At 43.4% G+C, this 24,417-nt stretch overlaps 1 protein-coding gene across 2 annotated transcripts; it reads left to right on the top strand.

Annotated features, from left to right (window-relative positions):
• The first annotated feature begins 1,649 nt into the window (after positions 1 to 1,649).
• LOC122620209 lies at positions 1,650 to 23,965 on the top strand. Of its 2 annotated transcripts, XM_043797576.1 has the most exons (10): positions 1,650 to 2,285; positions 3,866 to 4,262; positions 12,266 to 12,447; positions 15,448 to 15,518; positions 16,463 to 16,552; positions 18,420 to 18,740; positions 20,914 to 21,098; positions 21,177 to 21,283; positions 21,653 to 21,806; positions 21,932 to 23,965. In XM_043797576.1, the coding sequence occupies exons 1-10, from the start codon at positions 2,216 to 2,218 to the stop codon at positions 23,172 to 23,174; spliced, it is 2,820 nt and encodes a 939-aa protein (XP_043653511.1). In that variant the 5' UTR covers positions 1,650 to 2,215; the 3' UTR covers positions 23,175 to 23,965. The 2 variants fall into 2 exon arrangements, with proteins under 2 accessions (XP_043653511.1, XP_043653510.1); XM_043797575.1 differs by lacking the exons at positions 1,650 to 2,285; positions 3,866 to 4,262; positions 12,266 to 12,447 and having other exon boundaries at positions 15,386 to 15,518; positions 21,932 to 23,169; positions 23,406 to 23,965.
• Positions 23,966 to 24,417: the final 452 nt, after the last annotated feature.

Consider the following 24,417-nt stretch of genomic DNA (forward strand, 5'->3'; position numbering starts at 1 on the left):
CGATTGGGCCGAACATTTTTGGCTAATCGAATATTCATTGCATATAACGCACGACTTGTTTATGCTTCGATTGGTTAAATGGTAATTTCCCTACAAGTTCCATAGCCAAAATTCTTAGCCACCAGGTAAGAAAAGCAAAAAAGAAAGACACGAGTCCTGTTCCCAAGTCATTGACAGCAATTTGATGTTAAGTATGTCTGCCAATGATTTCGAAAGTCGTGATTTATTCGACTATTTAGGCCAGGCATTTCAAGAAAACACAAACAAAGTAACAAATTAAATTGTTTTTAAACTCTTCGTATTTGAATTATTCATTACAATATTCTGGAAGAGGAACCAATTCTGCAATCTACATAGTTCGTCAAGCAAATATAAAAATTGTACTATGAATTAATTGTATATAGATACTAAATACATATCAATATCTATCCCCCTTCGTGATTAAAACGTTCTACATTTTCCACAACTATAATCAATCTACATTTTCAGACCAAAGTCGTTTGGCTAATCGAATGCAATTAAGCGGAATAGTCTGCGACTAAGTTACGCTCACACACAAGCGCGTTAAAAATGAGAAATCAAGAAAAATCGGGTAAAATTTGATTGCGATTGGCTCGCACCGTTTAAGCCGCCTTTTGTGTTGACCACAAACTACGAAAGTCAAGCCAAAGCAAAGCGAAAAAGGGGGAAAAAAATTGTAAATAGTTTTTAAACAAGCATAGCCACCGGCAACCAATCAACGAGCAGCTCAACACACGCTCACGAGCTCAAGTATGTGTTAGCCAAATAAATGAGCAGAGTTGCCAGCACATCCTAAAGTTGGCCAAAGTGTTGGCCCAGGCTGACTAAGCCTACGACTTAACTGGAAATTATGTAAAATATTCACAGATTATATCTGTATTTCCCCCATTGCGAGTCAAGTTCGGTTTGTTTTATTATAGTATTTATCGGCCTTAATTGATTTATGGCTAATTTGAATAGATTTACAGCTGAGTGGGCAACGAAAACCGGCAAGAGCGCCCCGCTGTGTGTTTGATTGTTTACCTGTTGTTGGTGTTGAAAGAGGCGTCTACAAAATGATCGCTTCGCTGCTTGTATTGGTCAGTTGGCCAAGTCGTTGAGAGTGTGCGTTAACTTGTTTGTGAGTAGCGGAGCATGATGAGGCGGAGTGCACTGACCCAAAATTGGTGGCAATTATATAAAATATAAATTGTGTAATCCTAAATGGTAGTAATTAAAAGCTGAATGTAACTTCAAAGTCTTCAATTAATATTATTGATATCAAACAATTTAAAAAAACATTATAAACATGGTAATACAAATTATAAAAACAAAATCATATAAATGTTTATATAAAATATAAAAATATTTAAAATTATAATGCCTTTCCGGCACTCTAGCTTAAATTCGACATACATTTAGAAGTATCTAATTTATTAAACTTATGAACTTAATGAGATTAAATAGTATACACTTATTGTAGCGGTGTATGATCAGCATTCTCATTGGCCGAGCACGCCGCTTGGCACCAACACACGAGCAGTGGCAAACAGGGACATGCAGAGCCCGGCTTGGGATGTTGGCCAGATCGGCAGACTGGCTGAAACTGAACGAAAGCCACCTTACCTGTTTCGAAATCAAGTTTGCCGCTTCTGTGTCGCTCCGGTGATCCGCACAGAAAGGTGCACGCGCGCATTCAACACGGTTGTGTGGCCCTCGATCCGAGGTTCTTGTGTGATTTTGTGGATTTATACGATCGGAAACGGAACGGATTTGCTTTAGCCCCAGAGACCCAGAGGTGCTGAGCCATAAAGCCGTCGGTATTTTATTAAATTGTGACCGCCAATTGCCCATTGCCAATTGGCTTTGCTATCGTCGGGGCTTAAGTTAATACTCAACGCGATTCAACATTGTGCGTCATTCGGTCCATTTGATTTGCAAATTATAGCCGAGTCTCTCTCGAAAAGAAACCCCATAAATCTTGATTTAATCAAAGTGATGAATATGCAATGATTCTATGAAAATACCTATGTAAAAGGCCAATGCAAAGATTAGGCAATAATCAAAGCAAATAGTGTGCAATAGAAGCCCCACATGGAATCTAATGATATAAGTAAATAGTCTTACACATATCTAAATAAATCAAATAAATACAAGTTATTGATAAAGTGTCAAACATTGTGGCGGAACGAAGTGAATTATTAAATAATCATTTATGCCAAATGCTATTGGAGCTAGCTCTATAACCAAATGGATATCGCAAATTGAATCTTTCGAGCAGAGAGGTAAGTTGGGATCAAGGTCCATGCCCAAACCCCCACCCGCACCCAGAAATCGTAATTTACCAATTTCATTATTAACTTTGATAGAAATCAATAACAACAAAATACTTAAAAAGCGAGCAAAACCAAAGCCGTTACCCCAAAAAAAAACCAAAAAAATCAAATGCACACAGTCAAAGTCGCGCACAATGAGATATATCTGTGGAGTTCTTCATTTCATTCAATGACTTTTGGTGGTCCCTATTCAAACAACTCCAAACAAATTCAAGCATCGACTCGATGACACTCCAAACGTCAACTCGAACAAATTTTTTATCTCCGTCGTTTCTGCTTGTTTCCCTTCTCGGTGATAAGTTCACTTGACAATGAGTTGCAGCAAAGACCCAAAAAGCCAGGCCAAGACGCCGGCCCCGCAGACGGTAGTGAATACTCGAGATGGAAATTTGAAATTCACTCAACAAAACTAATTTCAATTGTTGCACTTTTCGGCCGGGGGGCCAGCAGAACCCAGAAGAGATTTCTAAGATTTTTCTTGGCGCCACCACAAGTGCCCTGGAAATGGTCCGAGTTTGCTTTGAGTTATAGGAAAAGTGATAGTGGCATGATTCTGTTTTAGCCAGATAACATTTGGCCAGGAAAAGTGGCACCAGTTGGGAATACAAATACTTGTTAAAAGATGTAGGTCACAACTCTGAACGGTTTGTATGAAATTAAAGGATTTAGATATCCAACTAAATTTAAATTCAAATAATAGTATTGCACTTACATTCAAAACACAATAATTAATATATTTAATAGAACATTTTTGATGCAAATAATGATATATTTGATATATTCATTAATTTGTTCAGCATGAAAAGTTTACCTTGATTATAGTAACGAAGTAATAAAGCATTACTGTGAATTCGGATTGACACAAATTTGTTTACACAAAGACATTCAGATTTCCCTTTTCAAGAAAACACTTACAAGCCTCGGTCGCTTCTTAGAAAGCCAAATCTTAAATTGATTGATCATTATTTAAGACTTAACGAGTTTCAAATGTGATCAACACAGATCCTAGCCCATCGAGTGTTTAGTATTTGTGTTGTAAGACATTTCATTAACCCCTAGTTACTAATCCGCCATCGCAGAGCGAAACGCCGAGCAAATGCTATAAATCATTTTCAACTCCTTATGCAATCGAAGTGGCCAAATAAAAAATACGTCAAAAGCGCCAACTCATCGGAGGGCATTGGGCATTGGGGATACTCCGAGCTGCGAGCAGCGAGCACAGCGAGCAATTGTTCAAATGGGCAATAACAATACAAATCAGTTGCTTCAAAATATGCTTATTGTGCCGCAGACAATTCAAACAATATCTTGAACTATTTCCAACGTATGAAATGTACAAACCTAATCAACAATTGTTGTTCCATTTCATTAGCAGATCGAATGGGTAGAGTCTGCAGACTTTCATTAAGATCCACATATTGATTGATATTATCATTATTTTCCATTGTGATTCGCCTAAAGTTTTTCGCCAAATATCCGTGACAATACGAGACTCAGTGCTGAAAACGCCTTGTCATTTCTGCTTTTAGAATTGGTAACAAATATTTGCAAACGTGCGATCGACGAAATGTATGCGGATAATAAACGTGGCCTAGACAAGGTGACGGCAGCGACCCCGCCCACCCACGCCCTCCAGCAGCAGCAGCAGCAACATCCGCACCAACAGCAGCAGCAACAGCATCTGCAGCATGTCCTGCAACTGCAGCAGCAACAGCAGCAACACCTTCAGCAGCAGCATCACTTGCAGCACCAGATGCATACGCATCATAACTTCCAGCAGCATGAGACGCCAGCAACAGTGTCGCAACAGCAGCACATGCAACAGCAGCAGCAGCAGCAGTCGCAGACGACACAGCAGCAACATGCAACACAGCAACAGCAACAACAGCAGCAGCAGCAGCAACAGACAGCCGGCATGTTTACAAGGTAAGTTCTTAGCGCCAACATTCAGCCTTATCTCCGTTTTCACACAGCCACGCATCACAAAACAGCGCAAACATGCAAACTTTTAATTTCAATTTGTTTCGCACGCTTCGATATTTGTCAATTCGAATTTGAAATACGGGGCCAAGTTCGCATTTGGCGACAGCGAACCTCCTTGCGGCCCATTCGCTGCCTGGGCCAAGACTCAGACTCCTTTCCATTTCTTCGTCGCTGTTTTCCTCCTGGATTTTCACTGCTTTTGTTTCTGGTTGGTTCTTCCCCAGCTAATGCACAGCGGGAAAATGAATTATTTTTAATTTAACTTATTTAAGAATCAATAGATTAGGGAAGGCTTCCTAATCATCAGTTACTATATATTAGAAATGGGTTAAATAGTTGCCTTCAAATAAGTTGGCTTGCTATTAGACTTGATTGGCAACCATTTCTAAACAAAAACTCCTTTTTTGTCTGTGTAGTGATGCTGCTGCTCCTGCTGCCGGTTTTAATGGCCTCTTGTATTGGCAACTTGTAGTTCGCAGTTATCTCGTCCTCGTAATCTCTCCGGTCGGTCTGCGTACCCGTACCCACAGCGCCAATTCGCGAAGAGCTAAAAAACGCGCAAAATTCACTGCCAGCTAAACTGAACCGAACTGAGTTGAGCCGAAGATGCTGTGCCATTTTATTTAGCTCCAATTAATTAGTGCTTCAAATGTTTTGCCATAAGTTAAACCCGCACAGTGCGATTGACATTACCACGTTGGCAATCGGACGTCCACGAAGACGACGACGACTACGACGACGACGATGGGGCACCAAAAAAGGCGTCTCCACACCAGGAGCGTCTCCACAGAGAATCCCATGGAATCGACGACAAAGTCGGGGAGATGCCAGTAAAGTTAGCCACATCTCCTGGCTGCCGTTGCTTCTGAAATGTGTAAAACTCACGTGTGATGTTGTTGATGGCTCGTTCTTTGTCTGCTGAGATTTTTCCCCCCTTTTTCTCTTCGCTTTTAGTTGGCAAATATCCTGCCTTTGTGTGGGAGATTCTTGGGTAGGTGTTGCCCTGTTCATGCGTTTTTTTTCTGCTTTGGGTGGGTGTCATTTTGCAAACTGTGCCGGATGCGGTGCCCCCATTGAAATTAGAGCATTTTGTAGTAGCAACTCGGAGGGACCATTAAACGTACGGATTGCTGGTTGAATAATTATTTTGAAGCGTTTTTTAAGGAGCAACTAATTAGTGAAAATGCTAAAGCTGCAGACATTTTTCACTTACTTGAATGTGATTTCTCTAAATAGCAGATTGATGCTCTTCATTACTGGCTTAAATCAGTTCATTCATCTGAATTTTACGTGACCCATGGAACTATCAATTAGCACGTGGATTTGTTGGAATTCCCAGCCATCGAAAACTAAGCTTCAAACTTTTTTCCATCCACGAAAAAAAAAAAAAGTTCATTGTTCGCGCGCCGAAGCACGCGCTTCTTCACATTCACAGGCACAGGCGCAGGTTTGTAAAATTTGTGGTTTTTGGAGTAGTAGTAAAATCGGGCGGATTTCTATAAATATTTTCCATGCTCGAACGAGAAATGCCAACAACACGCCTCGCACTGAAACAAACAACCGTTAAACAACGAAAACTATATCAATATGCTCTAAATAATAAATGGCACTAATTAAAACGAAGAAAACCTGGCGTTTGTTGTTTTTAACACATCCAGCCGTAGAGTCAACAAACCTGGCCCCACTCGAGCCACACCACAAAAAAGAAAAAAAAACTAAACTAAACTACAAATCGAAGAAAAGGTAAAAGGAAGCCGAGGAAAAGTTCAGATTCACAGTCAAAGCCAAAGATACATTTGTGAAGTGCATTTGTCGGATGCTTCCTGAGTGAACCGAGTGAAACTAACCGAAACCGTTGCGTACGGATTCTGTTTGAGTTTGAGCTCGTATTTGCTTTCGGGCCTGCGCCGTTGGTGTTAATTTTGGTAATTAGCATGCCGCGGACATTTGGCTAAGATACAATTTCGTTCGGCTATCTGTAACACACTGCACGGGGTCTAGCTCTGGTAGCAATTTTATGCTGCTAATTTCATTAACACATTTCACGAGAAAAGCGATCAGCCGAGCGAACGGAGCTATTTGCCCAGCTCGGCTATCGGTGCAGCAAATGCTGCACTAGATCTCAGTATGCACAATGCACTGCGAAAGAATTCTATGAACATCTATATAGCTTTGAGTGATTTATAGCTGATTATTTGAATATTGCTACCTTGCAATTAGATTCAAAAGAAGTTGCTAAACCTACTGGTATTATCTTAACTAATAATATCTGTGTACTTCGAAGCGAGTTTCCCCGAATTGGTTTTCTCGCAGTGCCCGACTTCCGTTATCGTCAAATTGCTTAGATCAATATTTGGTGACGCGAGTCAAAATCGATTTCGGTATGCAGCCCAATGACCAGGCATTATCTGTCGGATTTGAATCCAAAGCCGTACGAAGCACTGAGCAAATAAGTGCGCCACCTTTGCCGCGGGTTCAGGCCAAGATCGATGGAGTTGCCCTGGGGCTTACCAAATTATTTAGTTGCGGCATCCCTGTGCTAATTGCCTGACGGTAAAGTGCAACGGCAGCAAACCATCAATCCCGTGAGTTCCAAGCCGATGAGCCATTCCATACCATACCATACCATACCATACCAGAGGAGACCAGACCAGACCTGAGCAGAGACCATACCATAGTTGGGGTAATTTCTGGCCAAGCCACCGCCGGGCACAAAGTATACAGAGTGATCCAGCGATCGATCCGAGAACCAAGTCATGGGAAAATTTCCGTACACACACAATTTGGGGCTTGGCTTACGGGCGGAGGAAGAAAAAACTCAGTTTCGCACGCAAATTAAGATAATCGAAAGCAAATGCACCAACGGTAGCCGCTCTCCATGGTTAGGCTCAGACTACAAAAAAAAAAAAAACAACAAAAAAACGAAAATCGAGAAAAAAAAAAGCTAAAGAAGAAAATCAGCAAAAAGAAACGGGTTTAGTACCCGGTAGCAACAAATCATAAAAATATGAAAAATTATGCGGCGGCGTCGGAGGAGATTCGCAACTCTCAACTCGCAGCGCCCGCAAATGACGATGTCCAAGAGCCAATCATCGAAGTGTGCTTTTGGCAGTCCATCATTAAATTGTGGCTAAGATTCCAATCAAACATACAAGAGCATCAGAGCATCGAACGGCAGACGGTAGCAGCTTGATTTCATTTCTTTTCAGGCATTGAAATCTCAGCTGCGGTCCGTCTGTGGTTTATTTTCGGTGTGGTTTGCTGCTGCACGGTGGTGCCGCATTGTGGGGCACAGTGTGGTGTGGTGTGGTGTGGCATGGTTCGGTGGTGCGCTGTGGTGTGGTTCGCATTTTTGAAATATATGCGTCAAAATAAACACAGTAGCTGCCCGCCAGACTTCTTTATGAGCTTTTGAGAGCAGTAAATTATACGGCTGCGATTTACGGACACACAGGCTCGTAAGTAAGCTAATTGATTGAGATAATTGAAGGATATTTGTATCTTTCTGTGCTTCATCTTTAAAGCAAAGTGGATTAATGGGAAGTGCAAATGTAATCAAGCTAGATTTTAAAATTACGTTTTCTTGGCTCTTCAATACGTATTATTCATAATTTTATCTATTTCTTATGAGGCAACATTACAACTCACAGAGTGGAGTTTTACAAGCTGAACGTCGTAGTTTTGAAACCATTTTATAACCATAAAACCCGAGTGTAGACCGCATAACACTTTATGCGCACCCGGGGCCACTTTTACCTATTGGCCTGGCCATATAATTTGGCCAAAGGCCGCCGAGCTGCCCATGGTTATTAGATGGCTTGCCTTTTTGTCCGGCTCCTTTTTTTCTGTGCTAAACGTCGCCCCGATGCTAATCTGTAGGTGTGCGTTTGGCAAAAGGTATCGATTACTGCGCCACCGACTTACGCAGAGCACAATGAGGCACCCGCAAAAGTCCTGCAGACAAAACAAGTGTTTGCAGATGCGAGCTGAACAAAAAAATTCCAAGAAATCCTCGAAAGCGAACCCAAATGGAATGGAAAGCATTGTGCGGCGCCTGGGCAATTAATTTGCCTGCTTCCCGAATACAACCAACAAAAACAATAAAAAAAAATAAAAAAGGAAAACAAAAATAACGCGGTGTGGGTTCAGTTTGGGTTTAGGGTTACCCGAAGCTCCAGCTTCGGAGCTGCCCGACGAACTGCCCATCAGTTTGAGAGGTCTGGCATTCATTATACGCCGTTTTGCACTATTTTTTTTTTTTTTGTGCGCCCAGAGATCTGGTCAGAATGGCGAAAAGGGCGGCGACGGAGCGGAGCGGCCAGAAATCATTAGAGCTGCCCGCAAGCTCAATAGCCTGGCCGAACTATATCGTGGGAATATGGCAAATAAACTCGCCCAAATTACACACACACACACACACAGCGCTAGAAAGGAGAAAATGGAGGGTGTAGGGAGTTATCTAGTCTGCGACCAGACAATTCGCACAAGTCAAGTCGGCCGAGGAGAAGACAAGACGCTCCGGGAAAAAGTGCAATAAAAATTTGCGCAAATTTCGTGTTTCTCTTGGCCTGCAATTGGTATTGACTGACTGACTGGCTGGTTGGTTGCTTGGTTGGTTGGTTGGCTCTGGGACTCGATGGTCTGTGGACTGCGCCGGGATCGGGATTGGAATCGGGATCGGATTTGGGATCCTACAACCCGACTGACGCCCCTGATGCATATTAAACTCGCCTTTGGATTGATACGTGCACGGTGAAAAAACTAGGCACAACAAATGCAATGATTTAGGATCGATCTTTAAAGCTCCTCTTATCTCTTAATGAAAGCAACCATTTTTATTTTAATTAGTAAAATTGATTATTAACTTAATATATTAAAAACCATCTTCTTGAACTTGCACTCTTTTCTTTCGGTGCAGCCCTAGCGGGTGGAGTTCAGCTTTGGGGTGGCTGGAGAAGTTCAGTGGTCTTGTGATTTATTCGCTGCCCACATTTTTACGATGGCGCTCTGAGGGCCCGGACCCTCCATAAAAATCAGTCGAAATGGAAGGATCTCAGCCAGATGCCCCATAGATGCGCATTTAAAATCCATTTAAGTTAATAGTTTGGCATTATGTTACCCGCCTGGTTTATGTGCTAATTAGTGAGGGATGGCGATTGGCATTGAGATCACTGGAATTGGAATCGAAAGAATCTGAGCCAACAAGATTTGTGCCTAATTTCTGTGGAGCACGTTAAGTTTTCCGTCGCCAGTCCGATGTACCCAATGTACCCAATGTATTTTTATCTAGTCAGAGGGCCGAGCAACCAGAATTCAGGCTGGACCAGACTTGATTAAGATCTCTTGCACTGCGCCAAAGGATCCCCAGTGGCAGATTAAGCATGTGGCTCCAGGGATTTCAGCAGCCACCGGTATCCACCGATGAGAGCCACCAACACAGTGGCCAACACAGTGGATGAACCCACAACGCCTCGCTAAGAATCGTGTTTATGCTTTTAATTAGCAACAACAACTTGTACAGTAGTTGCCACAACGGCGAAACGGCCAACAAGTTGGTGCTACTTAGTGCAGATTTCAAGGTAGCGATAGATATATTAAGAAATGTTGACATGTCTCGCTCACTCAGATAAATTTTGATGTAGATTACAGCCGGCAGTTGGGCTCCCCATCCACTAACATCCACCAACCAGCAACCTCCACCCGCAACAGCTTTATATATCTGATATATCTCTCCCTGGCCATTAACACGTTTTTTGGATTTTTATTTTCCTCACAATTTTCTTTTTTTTATTCTTTTGGCTTGGCGTTTCGGCCATGCATTACGAAAGGCTGATGGCATTATCATATTATCGCCTGCACCACTGGCATCTTGTTTATGATAAATATTTGAGAAACTTATTAATTATGCCACAAATAGCCAGCCAGATAGCAGATCGCAGAAGCCTTTGACATTTTTAAGTAGCTAATTGGGAGAGGAACCTTGCCCACTGGATGTGTGGGAGGATCTGTGTGGATTGGCCGGGGTGAAATGACCAAAGTTGGTCATCCAGCTACCAGATACCAATCAGCAGAGGGTCAAGAAAACAGCAGCAGAAACAAAATGGGATATGTTTTATGGTATAATATAAGCGTTCGGCATAAACGTTGACATGTTAAGTTTGGCAATTAATCTTACTATCTACTATACTTATCTAGATTTATTATAAACGAATGAGATTTCCTCAAAGAAATAGAGTTTCGGCATTTTTTAGATCGTGTATTCTGTGGTTGACCCTTCACCGCGGCCCACACAATCCGACCGCCCAGCTGAAAGACCAAAACATATATGTCAGTTGGTGGAGCAGAAGTGAGCGACTCGCAATCGCAGCATTTAAATCAATATTCATTTTAATTGTACAAATCACCTTGACTTAAATGCGCGCCAGTCCACCAGTTTGCCTGTTCGCCAGTTGGCCAGTGAGTGAGTGCGAGCCACTCGACCACTCAATTTCGATTCTGGGCCCTGGCTAAAATCTGTTCTATTATGGTCCACTCCGATGGCGAGTGGTCGAGAGTGAATGAATAGGCCTGAAGCATGAATATATTTCAAAAGCCAGAAGGCGAACGAAGCGTTCGATTTGGTCTTGGATTCTGTTTCTTTTTGAGATCTCTTTTTTTTTTTTTCTGCTTGGTTTTGTTTTATTGCATGCCTCCGAAGCGGTTGCATGCAACTCGCAGTCACACGGACGCAGTGAGATTGTTTTAAATGTTAACATGGCCATTTAGAGGCAATAACAGCGGCAAAATGGCAGACAAGTCGAACGAGGAAAGCCAAAAAGGCGCGGGCACTTGCTGTTATTACAACAATATTACCAATATTTATCATACAACAAATGCTTGCAAAATAATCGCCAACAACAACAGCAACAATGGCCAGGCAAAGGAAAAAACGTCAGCATAAATAAAAAATACTCATACGCCGCATGCGCCGCAGCCGCCGACGCCGACTGCATAAAAAGACAAATTTATGATTTATGATTTCAACCTTGTAAATAATATGCTCACAAAAGTGCACACACGGACAGTTTCTGTTTCTCAGTTTCTGCTAAACGCTTTGCCCGCTTGCTGCCCAAAAGCAGCAACAACAGCAACAGTAACAACAACATTGTGCTGACCAACCTACTTGCACAATTTTTCCGCACAAGGCATGTGGCAAGTGTGCCCCACATCAACCACCGACCAGCCATCCAGCCAGCCAGCCAACCACTGAACCACCAAAACCACCGCCACATACCGCTGCTCGTATGATTTTTAAATGCGCGATGAGTTATTTATGCACCGGGCATCGCGCGGCGGTATTTGCGAGCCATCCTTAACCCATTGTGGTCAGCGGATCGAAAGGCAAATAAAGCGGTCTTGACTGCATAAGTACTGATTGGGATTGTTGTGATCTTATGATGATTAATATGGTAAACTTTATAGGGAATGAATGTAATTAAATTGCGTGAAAGACGAAACAAATTGTCGTAATTGATTATTTTTTTTAATCTCCTAATTACCTTTTTATTAGCCACGTGTTCCGAGGAACCTATTCAAGTTCCGTATCATAAAAAATATCATGTATAAAATGTTAGCTAGCTTATTTATGTTGTCAGTACGAGCTACCTGGCACTTTGTGCCAGGCAATAAAATGCGAATAATGTTGGTGGCAATTCCCAAATGGCCATAACCACGGCGCAATGGGTTAAGAAGCCCAAGAGCGATACGGAGACACACTTGGAATGGAAACACACACACACACGCCCGAGTGTTGGGCTGTGAAAACACATGCCCCGCCCGGAGTGCTGGATAGTTGTGCCCCATTCGGTCTGTCCACGTCTGCACACTTATTAAGCCGTAGCTGTGAACGAGCCCATATATTCTAATTGTTTAACCATATCCATTTCCATTGCATCCATACATTGCAGATTCGATGCCAACAAATCGACGAAGGGCGCCTCGAAGATGCGACGCGATCTCATAAATGCGGAGATAGCCAATCTGAGGGATCTCCTGCCGCTGCCCCAATCGACGCGCCAGCGCCTCTCGCAACTGCAGCTGATGGCCCTCGTTTGTGTCTATGTGCGGAAAGCCAACTACTTCCAGCAAGGTAAGTTTGCCGCCTCCCCGGATCCAAAGACCAAACAAAAAATGCATATATGCATGCTGATAATTGGCTGCACGCTGATTGAATATGCATGAGTCATGAGCAGATGGAGATTGCGGCTGTGGTGATTGTGACTCTGTGCAGCCGCGAAGATTGAGACTGCCGAGTGCAGGACCCACCGCCGTTGCACTTCAAAACTGCAGTTGCCAAAATGTCATGCACTTGGCGAAAATATGTTGTCCCTTATGCCGTATGTCGTCCACAAAGTAACTACTACAGAAAGTTCTTGATCGGGTAGTAAGCAATTGATTAGCACATTAGCATGTAGCTCTTACACTCCTTCATATGATTTCAAATTGCACAAATGAAATGTAAACGCTATTTAAACACTGTTTGAACTGATAAGCTAAAGAAATTAATCAATGGTTTGGTTTGGGAAATCTAAGCTCAAGATGTATACATTTGAGATGTCACAATAAGTTTGTTATGATTCCTATGATTCCCAATCGAAAGCTACCCCTTTTTTGGTTCAGTGCACCGCGTACTTTCATTTAAGTCGAAATGAAAAACCGCTAGGCGCATGGCTGCGCTTCGGTTTAAACCAACATCATTCATATGTCGAGTGTCCCTCTATCATGCCCCCAAATGCACGGCTGAAATTGTTTTTGGCCAAGTAATTGCCGCACCGTCTAGGCACGCACCCAGTTCCAGGCGGGCCAAAATTGCTCGGGGCCCCCTTTGGCTCCCCTCTGGATCCCCTTTGGATCCGCTGATCCTCCGATCCTCCAATCCACTCCGATCGGTCCCCAGAGGTCCCATCCTCCTTTAATGCGCATGCGCGCAGGTCAACGCAAGCGCAACCGAACAAGATCGTTCGCTCTTTACTTACCTATTTGCGCTGCTATTTTTTCATTTTGGTTTTGTTTCTGTGTTTTTTCTGTTGTTTTTGGTTTTTTTGTGGATAATTACGAAAATTGTTTTTCAAATTAGCGTTGTGCGGTACATAGGCCCATAGATAACACACCAGACTTGGGGTAAGTCTTAACTCTCGGCTCGCATCTGAGTGCGCAGACAGAAACGAAACGAAACGGAGCGAAAAGTTGGTGGTGGAAACCCATGTGAAACTGTTGCAGATCCGTGGCATACCAGCATCCTGGCACCATACTAAACTGCACTCCATACTATCTCATCGACGAACTCCTCCAACTGCAAACTGCAAACTGCCAACTGCAAACTGCAAACTGCGAACTGCAAGTCGAGGCAGGCAATTTCACAATTGCAATGGTAACAACGAGCGTCTGCCTGGCATTGCTATAAATATTGCGATAAATCAAAATGTGCGATTTATGTGTTCTACAAATTGCAAAAAATTAAACTTAAGTACTGCTCTTTTCTTTTCCAACCCCCTCCCTCAACTCACTCCTCCGCATCCCCACATCCCCACATTCCCATAAGTGTGAGAAATAGTCGGCGTTCTGTGGATCTCGTATCTTTTGGTTATTTGGGTGTGCTTTCGCTGCTGTTGTTGTTGTTCATTGTCATTGCACCGTTTAAAAGCATTTATAATCACAAATTGTGTTAATATTGGCACGCCATCGAAATCGCTTTGTATCTTTGTATCTTTGTATCGCCAAGTTCAATGGATTCGTTTGCTCTCCGTCTGAGCCGTGTAGATATGTGGGTGGGTGTGGCTGCTGAGATAGTCGCGATTAATGAAATACATATTTATAAAACGAAATTGAGTTTTCAATACAATGGGGATTCTTTCCGTTCTTCGTTTGTATGCAAGATCTTGAGCCCGGCGGCTTCGATCTCAGATCGAGGACCGTATAATTGGCTAGCATTTAGTAGTGTCGTGTTTGCTAACGAATTTCGCGCAAAAAAGCCATAAAACTGTGAAGTGGTCACATACTAAAAATACGTTTCGCTTGTGGTGCAAGGTGTTTAAATTCACAATATATCTATATGTTAAAAAGTTGTCTCCTGAAACATCCCAAATATGTTCAAGCCACTTTAGAGACCCCTTTTCCCTATGACCTTACATCGAGTTCTGTTGAGCGAGGTAAATATCGCTTATAATAAAGCTACATTCCCTTGCCCTTGTGCATTGTATATTGTAGCAAAGTGGAAAATCATTGAGCTGGCTGCCACTCCCCTTTTATTTTTATTTTGGCTGAATCAGGCACGCTGACGACAGACTTCTTGGCAAAACGGATTTCTGAGTATTTTGCCCGGATAGTGGATAATATTAAGGCCCAGCGAAAATCTGACTGCATTCATGGCCTTTCCGTTCAAGTTCAATGAAATTACCAGTTGCGGTTGCTGCTGTTGCAGTTGCTGCTGCTGCTGCTGTTGCTGCTGCAGTTGTTGGTGCGGCTGCGACTGCTGCTGCTGCTGTTGCCGTGGTGATTGTAGCCTGATGCTGATTTTGTGGCTGTTTCTCTTCGGTTTTTGTTTTGTTTGCCAGGTGCGGGAGTATCTCGTAGTGTTTTAAAAATAATTGATCTTGATGCTGCCTGCAGTGCAGCTGCAAAACAGCAATTGCACTCGGCGATCGCAGCCTGATGTTGCTATTGCTGTTTCTGTTGCTGTTGCCACTATCGTTGAAGTTGCTGCTGCTGCTGCTGTTGTTCGCTCTTAGTGACAATGACACATTTTCTTTTTGTGATTCACTTGTTTTCGTTAGGCGGCAAACATCGTTTGCTCATTGTATGTAGAATATAATCAATGAATTAACAATCAAATGCATCTAACAATCGCCGTCACAAGTTCGAAAGGCATCGAGTCTATTATTAACAGATAGTTTTTTAATTAGCCAGGCTTTTGCATACAAATTACCGCCATGGGAAAATACTCATATCCACTTAGTGAATATTTTTCCACCGTACTTCGCATACGGATGTCTTGATCGGCAGGGCGCGCCTGCGCACAAGACACAAAAGGTCAATTAACTTAATTAGCGTTATTTTCACGAAACCGTTTATTCTGCCCCTCTCGTTGCAGTTTTCAAACGTCACAATGCGATGCATCATCTCCATCACCAGACAGCAACACCAAATATTGGCTTCTCAAAGGTAAGAAAGTAAAATCATAATAATTGCCTATTTAGTTTAATAATAGTTTAGTAAAGTTTGCTGCTCACTTCTTAGGAAATATTCTGCACAATTCATATTCAATCAGAGCGTAATTAGGCAACCGATCAGCGCGATCTGCGTTCATTTACCATATAGCCTCGGCAATTTTCAAGCCCGATGACATTTCGATTAGGCTCCCAGGGAAGCGAGAGAAACAACTCAATTTAAGCCAATGCGCGGTGACAACTCAACCGAAAGTTCCCGGGAAAACAACTCTATTAATGGCACAAAAGCTGGCCATATCATAAGTCAGAAATCGTTTTGCTCGCCGCCACTTGCTGCGCCAAAAGCGAGAAGAGGAAATCAGCCAAAAGCCAGCGGGCCAAACAATAAATGCCCGGGAAAAGCCACAGATTTACAGGAGCAGCCACCAGACAAAAACCAAAAACCAAAACCAAACCAAAAAAAACACAAGAAGATAGAAGACAGAAGACAGTAGTCAGTCAAGCTGCCTGGCACTGACTGCTCCAGTCGGGCGAGATTGATCTACATACCTGTGCACACTCGTGACTGAATTAAATACTATAACCACAGTAGGAGTACTACTCATACTCCCCTTTTCGGCTCTCATCGGTGTTTGTCAACGTGGGCTTAGGCCGGGCTTTTGGGCTAACAATTTATTAGTGCTCAGACGCGAAAATGAATTTGCATTTCCGACACAAGATTCAATTTATGCTTTTTCCACTAGGGGGTGTTCAAAAAGAGGTAGCTTGCCAGCATGATAGGGTGTTTAAATGAGTGCATTTTCAAGTAGATTGTTATTATTAAAGCCAAAAGTGCATCCATGTTAAATTATAAGTAGTTATAGATTGCTTTTGGTTTAAGAACATTTTTTTAAAAACATTAACAATCACCCTGTATTCACAAACGTATTTGCATTGCAGGCACTCTCCGGCTTTTTGATGATGCTCACACAAAATGGCAAATTGCTTTATATATCGGATAATGCAGCGGAGTACTTGGGCCATTCCATGGTAAGAGACTTTGCGAAAGTTGCGGATTGTTTTTGGGCTGGTTTTCTGTTTCTGTTTCGGGGGCCGAAATTGTTACAATCGTTGATACAAATCTCTGACAAGCGACAACAGGCAAACGACGATGCCTGTCGTCGTCAGAGCATGTCATAGTCTCCTAACAGCAGCAGCAGCAACATCAGCAGCAGCAACATAAGCGCAGCAGCAGCAACATCAGCGGCAACAGCAAACACATTTGTTGCAGTTTTTGTGCTGTACTAGTTGCTGATGTTGTTGCTGCTCCCGTTGACAAGTTAGCAACTGTCTAAAGACCTAAAGAGACCCGATTCATTGAGCTTATATAAGTCTGTTGGTTCCTTAAAACAGCCACAGCTCGATGTTTGCCGTGTTGCCCGTGTTTCAAGCTTTGTTTATTGCACGTTTATGCCGCTTAAATAGCAAGGTTATACATGTGCAAATACATATATATACATATATATATATATATTTACATGCGACTCTATTTACTTGGCCTTTCACTTTGCATTTGAACCGACGGTTTAAATAAATCTAGCCGACCGAAGCACATGTGACATATCTCCGTTCTACACATAACAGCACCGACATTGACAAAGGTACCACAGATTAGGTGATTGTCGGCTCTTCGATGCCGAAGTCGAAGTCGAAATCGTCGAGTGCCCGTGCAACGGGGCGTATGTGTAATGTCTGTGCCCCACCAGAATTATGCCATAAATCAGAGCCTGGCCTGTGATCCCAGGAATGGGATATGTTCGTGGCCGAAAAAAAACTTGATCAGCTTCATATCAAAAGGAAACGCTCCACTTGTTTTTCCTCGGCCAGACAACCTTTCATATCAACTATAGTAAATGTTGCACTTCCCCCACTCCGCAAGTCAAAATGTGGACAAGAACAAGCCAACGGCAAGACAGCAGAACCAAAAAATAGAAATAAAAAATTGCAGGAAAAAAACACAACTAAGCCAATTGGCAACCATGACATTTGACAGCCTTTTGGCCTTTGTGCCGAGCCTTATCAGGAGTTCGGAGGAGTTGAGGGAGTGGAGAACTGGGAGACACCCACCGGCAGCGCAACTAAATGGTCAGTGAAGTTCATAAATTCACTCGTATGCCATGTGTTGGCATAATTACGGGCACAATAAAAACGGAATTGGTGTGCACATGGACAGGCCCAAAAGTGGCTTGCCCAACCTTTTAATTTGTGGCAAGGCTCGGAGTTAGTTAGTGGCGGCGAAAACTAAAAAAACGGCAGCTTCAGCAGTAGCAACAGCAGCGGCAGCGGCAGCAACAACTACCAACAGCCAAGTTAATTAACAAACTGCCAAAAATGTCAATAGATCTTGGCAACATTGTGGCTGTTGTTGCTGCTCCTGCTGCTGCAGTTGCTTTTACCATTGCCGATGTTTCTGCTGTTGTTGGGCATCATAATTTGAATTCGATTTTTGCATATTGCCATAACAAGTTGCCATTGTCATGTGTCATGTAGCGACAGTGGCCATAAATAAATTACAACCACATCGGCTTGCCATTATAAATTGGTCGATTGCCCGATCGCTCTCTCCTTCGCTGTGGCCATAATTGTCAACAATAATAAAAGCTCATGACATAAACGGCCAGCAGGCAACTGGCCACAAACGGCGATGAGCATGCGAATTCATCATTAACAAATTACAACCATAGAATTCAGTTTGAATGTTAAGAAGCGGATTATATTAGTTTATAATTTGTGTTGCATTAATTACTTAAATAATTAGCCTTGTCATTCTTGCATCTTGGTCAAGTACCAGTCGCTGTTATTTTCCGACCAGTGTAAACCCGTGTTAACCATGTCCCCTTTGCCATTCTCGTTACAGGAGGATCTGCTGATACACGGTGACTCCGTTTACGATATCATTGACAAACAGGATCACGCAAACATCCAGGCCGAGCTGAATAGGAACGTGCCACCGCAGCCGGGTGGCTCGAGTCAGGCGAGCAGCGGTGGTGCTGGCGGTGGTGTTGGTGGTGCTGGTGGTGCCGGCGACTCAACGTCCAGCAATGGAAGTGCCGCTGGTGCCGGTGGTGTCGGTGGTGCTGGTGGCGCCTCCAGTCTCGAGGGCGAGCATCGCATGTTCCTCTGTCGCATGAATGTTAGCCGCAATGCGCGACGGCAAATGCGTTTCGGCGATCAGAAGGTGAGTGTCAATGCACTGAAAAGAAAAGCATCTACAAGGTAGAATAAGATACAATAATTATTATATAATGTTTTATAATACAGTTCTACACTCTGGTTATTATTATATTGATTTCTACAATAAGAAAATGGCTCCTCTACCCATGTTTTCTTCATTTAAAATATTTTTTGTGAAATTGAAAGTAGTTAATAGCTCCCGCATTTTTCCACCGTGCATTCTTGCGTGGATGAGTAAGCGCGTGTAAGTCTCTGACAGAAATTGATGAATGAATCACCTGGGAAGCGTGTTGCGTGTAACACTTTACCACACTGCAGGCTCCTCCGCTCCGCTCCGCTCCAATCCGCCGCTCAACATCGACATCTTGCTCTGCCATGAATTATGCATGAGGGCAGGGAAATGGAGATGGAGTTGGAGTTTAAGTTGGAGTTGCAAGCTTGAAGTTTGGAGTAGAACTCGTAGCATGCGTTTGAGCCGGCGGCCAACTGGTCATACATCTTGCCAACGAGCCTGGGTTTTCTATAAGCTGACAAACGATGACAGTTGATGGGAAACGGGTGGGTGCTGGTGGCACTGCTGGCACTGGTGCTGCACAAAGACCCCATCCCACCTGGTTTCTTAGCTGCTCTGATTGGCCGCCTCCCTGCGCCATGACGATGATGATGATGATGTGAATAAAACGAGGCGGCCATATGAAGTTGTCTTCCCAGCCATCTCAGCCGCAGGTTAAACAAGACAAGACCAAATCTGTCAACGTGTTGAGCGAAGCGTTGGCTGTGGCAGCAACTCTTACCCGTTTTGGTCATGGATGTTCATGGATGTTGGCTCTGTTGGAGCTGCTACTGTGCACCATGTGGTGGGCGGTCGCTTCACTTTTATTCATATCTTCGCCGATCCGGGCCGCGTCCATTTTTTTCCCCGCTTTTGCGCAGATGTGCAGTGAGCAAAATTATGGAGATAAGCTCAGGCGTTGACAGTTGGCTGAAAACGTTTTTAATTAAGTTGAGTGTTGGCTGTTTAATGAGGTGCAGGAAGTGCTGGCTGTGAGATTTTCTGTGGACACACGTGTGATACGTTGGCTCGGGAAAGGCCATTCGCAATAAGGAAGACAGACTAGATGTTACATTTAGTGGTATAACAAGCACCTGGGAACTAATGCTGAAAAATAAAACTAATGGAGGCTAACGACACCAATCACTAAGACTGAAAACCATTTAAATGTATCTTAGACCAGAATATTTCAAGAGACCCGAGTGTTTTGAATGAGCAATCCATTCCCAGCCTTGCACAGAACACACTCAAGTACCTAATCTAATCCCAAGCACACTCGACGCTTTAGACCCACATGAACTGAACTGGCGATAACCCGCAAAGTCAGGCCCAGAGTCGCGGAAAATGCAAGCAAAAGCACATTCACTCCCAGGCCGGCGCACTCGTTAATATGCAATAAAAATGGACCAATAAATAATTATGAATGAGGTCAGGCATAGTTCAGAGCTAGTAACCAGTGTGCCAGACGGCCATACCCCATAGACAAAAGGCCCAAAACCCCAACAAAACGAAAATCGAAATATAAAAAAACAAAAGCCAGGGAAAAAGAGAAGAGACGACGCCGGCAGTGGCGCCTGGTCCCAGTCTAAGGTCGTCTCATTTACCAAAAAAAAAAGCCAAAAAAAGAAATGAAGAAAAACAAACCCCACAAACGACTGTGGCGTCTGCGTCATACGACGGGTTTTTTTTGGGGGATTGGGAGGTTGTTTTTTTTTTTCATTTTGGTATCAGGATCGTTGGGCTGGCTGCATTTGCATTTAAGCAGAAGAAGCTGCGACGGCGGCGGCGGTCCATAAGCCTCGAAAATGCAATTGCAGTTGGGTCGAAATAAATGCAGGCACGTTTTAATTGGGAGACAATGGCTCCAAGTCGACGAGCCTGAGACTGCCTGGTGGGTTTCTTTTTTGTTTGTGGAGGAGTTGGCATACAAACATTTCTGTGATTGCCTTTTTTAAATTATGGAATCAGAGTAAAATGTCTATGAGAGAGACGACGGCATGCCGGTCCAAAAATGGCCAAAGTAGGTACTCCCAGCTGGCCCTACGTTGGGCGCCAATTTTCGTGGGAGCCGATGTCGAAACAATCTGAGAACAAAGCTAAACGCGTTGCATCTCTGTACTTGCAGGTTGTCCTGGTCCAGGGTCACTATTTGTCATTCCTGCCGCTCTGCAGTCGCAACGAGCCCGTCTTCTTGGCCACCTGCACTCCGATTGCCATGCCCGAGACCAGGGAGTGTGTGGTACAAGGTGCCACCAACGTCTTCACCACCATCCACTCGATGGACATGAAAATAGCCCATATCGATAAAAAGTGAGTAGCGGCGATAAAGGGGAATGGCGAGTTAGTACTAACGTTGAATTATTTTTATCGCTCTTTTATTGCTTTCAGTGGCGAGTTTCATTTGGGCTATGATAAGTCGACTCTGCAGGGCACATCCTGGTACAATCTGATCCACAGCGACAATCTGACGGAGGCGCAAAAAAAGCACAGTTTAAGTAAGTGCTATTTAACACACTTTTAGCTACTCAACATTTTACTCTTAATAATTTATTGCAAATGGGGAATAAAACTGCCTATAAGCCATTAAAAAAGCAATATGGTTGCTGTTAATACCAAATACATATTTAATTAATCTACAATACAGCTTAATTTATTCAAAACAATTCATAAGACATACATAGGCTTCGGTAAAACCTTCCTATGGAGTGGATTTTTCGAATGGAAGTCTAATAAACGTATTTAAATAAATCTTACTTTAAACCAGTTAAACCACAAAAACCCTGAGACGAAAAAAAACTTCTTTTAAGTCTACTGCTATTTCTTATACCTAAATTCTAAATGTATATATTTCTTAACTTTTTCAGTTATCCAATCGGAACAAGATCGCAGTTGTATTCTTCTAGTACGAATGCAGAGGTCCAGTGGAGAATACACGTGGGTACACGTGGTTCTACAAGTGCGAGATAGTCCCGACTCCACGCAACAACCTGTTATCGTGTGCACAAACCAAGTACTCAAGTAAGTTCAAGTATCTTTAACACAAATTAAAATAGTATTTAAAAGATCTGTACTATTAAAGTATATAAAAGTATAATTTAGAAATATTTATTAGAAGACAACCTATATTTATTATGCTTTTGCAGTGATCGAGAGGCCTCCATAATGCTGGCCAACTCCTGGCTGTATCACTACTATACCGTCCAGTCGAAGATCCAGTTCGGCATGCCGCTGGACAGTGGAATCCGTATCCCACCGGGCACTCCCTCCAGCGGCTACTACAGTCCCCACTCATCCCATCCACCGGCCACTCCAGGTGGCGCAACACCCAACTTGGGCATAGCCAGTAGCTTTGGCACCCACCACACCCATCCACACCACTCGCACCACCCGCACCACCACCACCATCATCACCATCCGGCGACAGCTTACCACCACCATCCGCATATGGGAACTTATGGCGGAGTCTATCATGCGAAGGCAGCCATCGAGCTGAAGGAGGATCAACCGCTGTTTTGTTTTCAGGAGCCCGTCGACTACAGCCAAGTGAATAGCCACGTTAATCCTCCGAGTGCCACAAGTACTCCCAATCCGCCTACCTCCAAATCGACCACGCCCCCACCGCCCAAGAAGCGGGCTCGCAAGCTGGAACCACTCTACTTACACGCCGAACGTTCTCCGGCAGCGGCGATAACTCCGGAACCGGATTGCTATGCCATCCATACTCATCCGGCTGCTGCGTATGCCACCTCATCGGTGGTCAGCAGTGATGCTTCAGTTATATACGCCACCATAGTGCCGACGAGACCGAGGCTACCCAATAAATCACTGCCACCGGATCCCGCGGATTTCATAGAGCAATGGAACCCCAGTCCACCCTGGTCGGAATCGGCACAAAAGGCTTCGTTGGATAGCTTCGGATCCTCCCACGAGCTGAGTCCCTGCATCACGACCACGCCCCCCACGCCCACGAGTGCCACACCGCATCAGAGTGGCTTGGGCAGCACCCAGACCATAGGACCTGCGTTCAGTTTTGAATGGATGTCGGATCCTTTGGTACCGGTCACGTACCAGCAGTGGCCACCAACCGGTGACCATCATCAGCATCTTTCGCAGCACTTGAGCCAGAGTCAGAGCCACCAAAATCCCCTCCAGCAGCAGCAGCATCAGCAGCAGCAGCAGCACGAGCAGCTTCTACTTGGACAACAGCCGCATCTCCACCAGCAGCACCAGCACTTAGCACTTCATCATGGACGTGGGGAGCACTCCCTGGAGGGGGAAAGTCAGGGGGTGGTGGTGGTGCCACCGATACCCATTTCGATACCGATACCGATACCAACGGCCACGGGCCATGGGGATGCCGGCGAACCGGTTGAGGATAGAGGTTAGTATTAAGTGTGTATGGATTTTTTTTGAAGTTTCTGGCACGATTTCCAAAAATCTGCGGCCAATTGGCACTCGATCGCTAAGTAATTAAGGCCGCCAAAACAAAGCCGAGAACTAGTAAAAGGCATCTTAATTATTGATAAGCTATAGGCTTCCGCCAAGCACATGCCACGCTTATGCTAATGCCTCCTCCGCCCTTCATCGCATATGTATCTATATGTATGTATCTTGCAGATCCCAAAAATTAGTGACCACCGACCAGCAAAGCTTGGAAATACCCAGTGATCAGAGATCGGGTATCGGAGATGGGAGATGGGATATGAGATATTTGCCATGGCGGCCAGGTGATAATCACACTTAAATTAATTGCCACTTGTCATCTTAGCGTTTAAATTATTTTTATCTAACGAAGGAAACACCACACAAAACACATTCGTTTCTCGATATAACAGCTAATTTAAGCGATTCCCGCATAGCCCTTTTGTTTTCCAATTTCCCACTTTGTATGTGCAATCTTGAAGAAAAACAAAAACACTTAACAATAAGTATGAGTCTATGAAAATAGAGCTTGGAAATTAGTTTTCAGTTTTGCGATTGGCCCGCAAAATGTCGAAACAGAAGCGAAAATACACATAGGCCATGCCAAGAGAGCTCTATTAGTTGTAGCGTTTTTAACAGCGTCATTTTTATGGCGCGTGCTTAAAGTTTTTACGATTACTCGTATTTCTGTATCGCGTTCAAGTAACTCTGCAGATACTTGCGAGTATATGTGCATCTACTTTTTAAATCTAGGTTAATTATATTATTTTATTTATTAAACACTTATTTATACACCTATTTATTACTGTGCTTTCGTATTTTGCCTATTGAATAAACAAACTTGTAAAGTATATTCGTTTGAAGGAAATTCCAGAAGTTGTTTCATTTCAGTGGGAGTATAGAAGAATAAATTATGTCATCTAAAAGGGGACTATAAAACCTGCACAAATGTACGTTTGATTAATGGGCAGTTATATCACTTCTATTGCCAATAAACTTTTAGGCTCTATAAATTCCGATTAAGTCGTAAATGTTTAGGTATTTTGCGACTTATTTGAATAAAATTTTGCATTTGCATTTGTGCATTTTAAAAACAAAAGGAGATTTATTTAGAGTGCCATTAGCCCATTAGGCTTTTAATGAACTCGACTTGACCTAAATCCCCACACATATCACAAACAAAGCGAATATCTCAGCAATGTGTCTT

The sequence above is a fragment of the Drosophila teissieri genome, chromosome 3R, assembly GCF_016746235.2.
Source record: "Drosophila teissieri strain GT53w chromosome 3R, Prin_Dtei_1.1, whole genome shotgun sequence".
Classification (NCBI taxonomy): domain Eukaryota; kingdom Metazoa; phylum Arthropoda; class Insecta; order Diptera; family Drosophilidae; genus Drosophila; species Drosophila teissieri.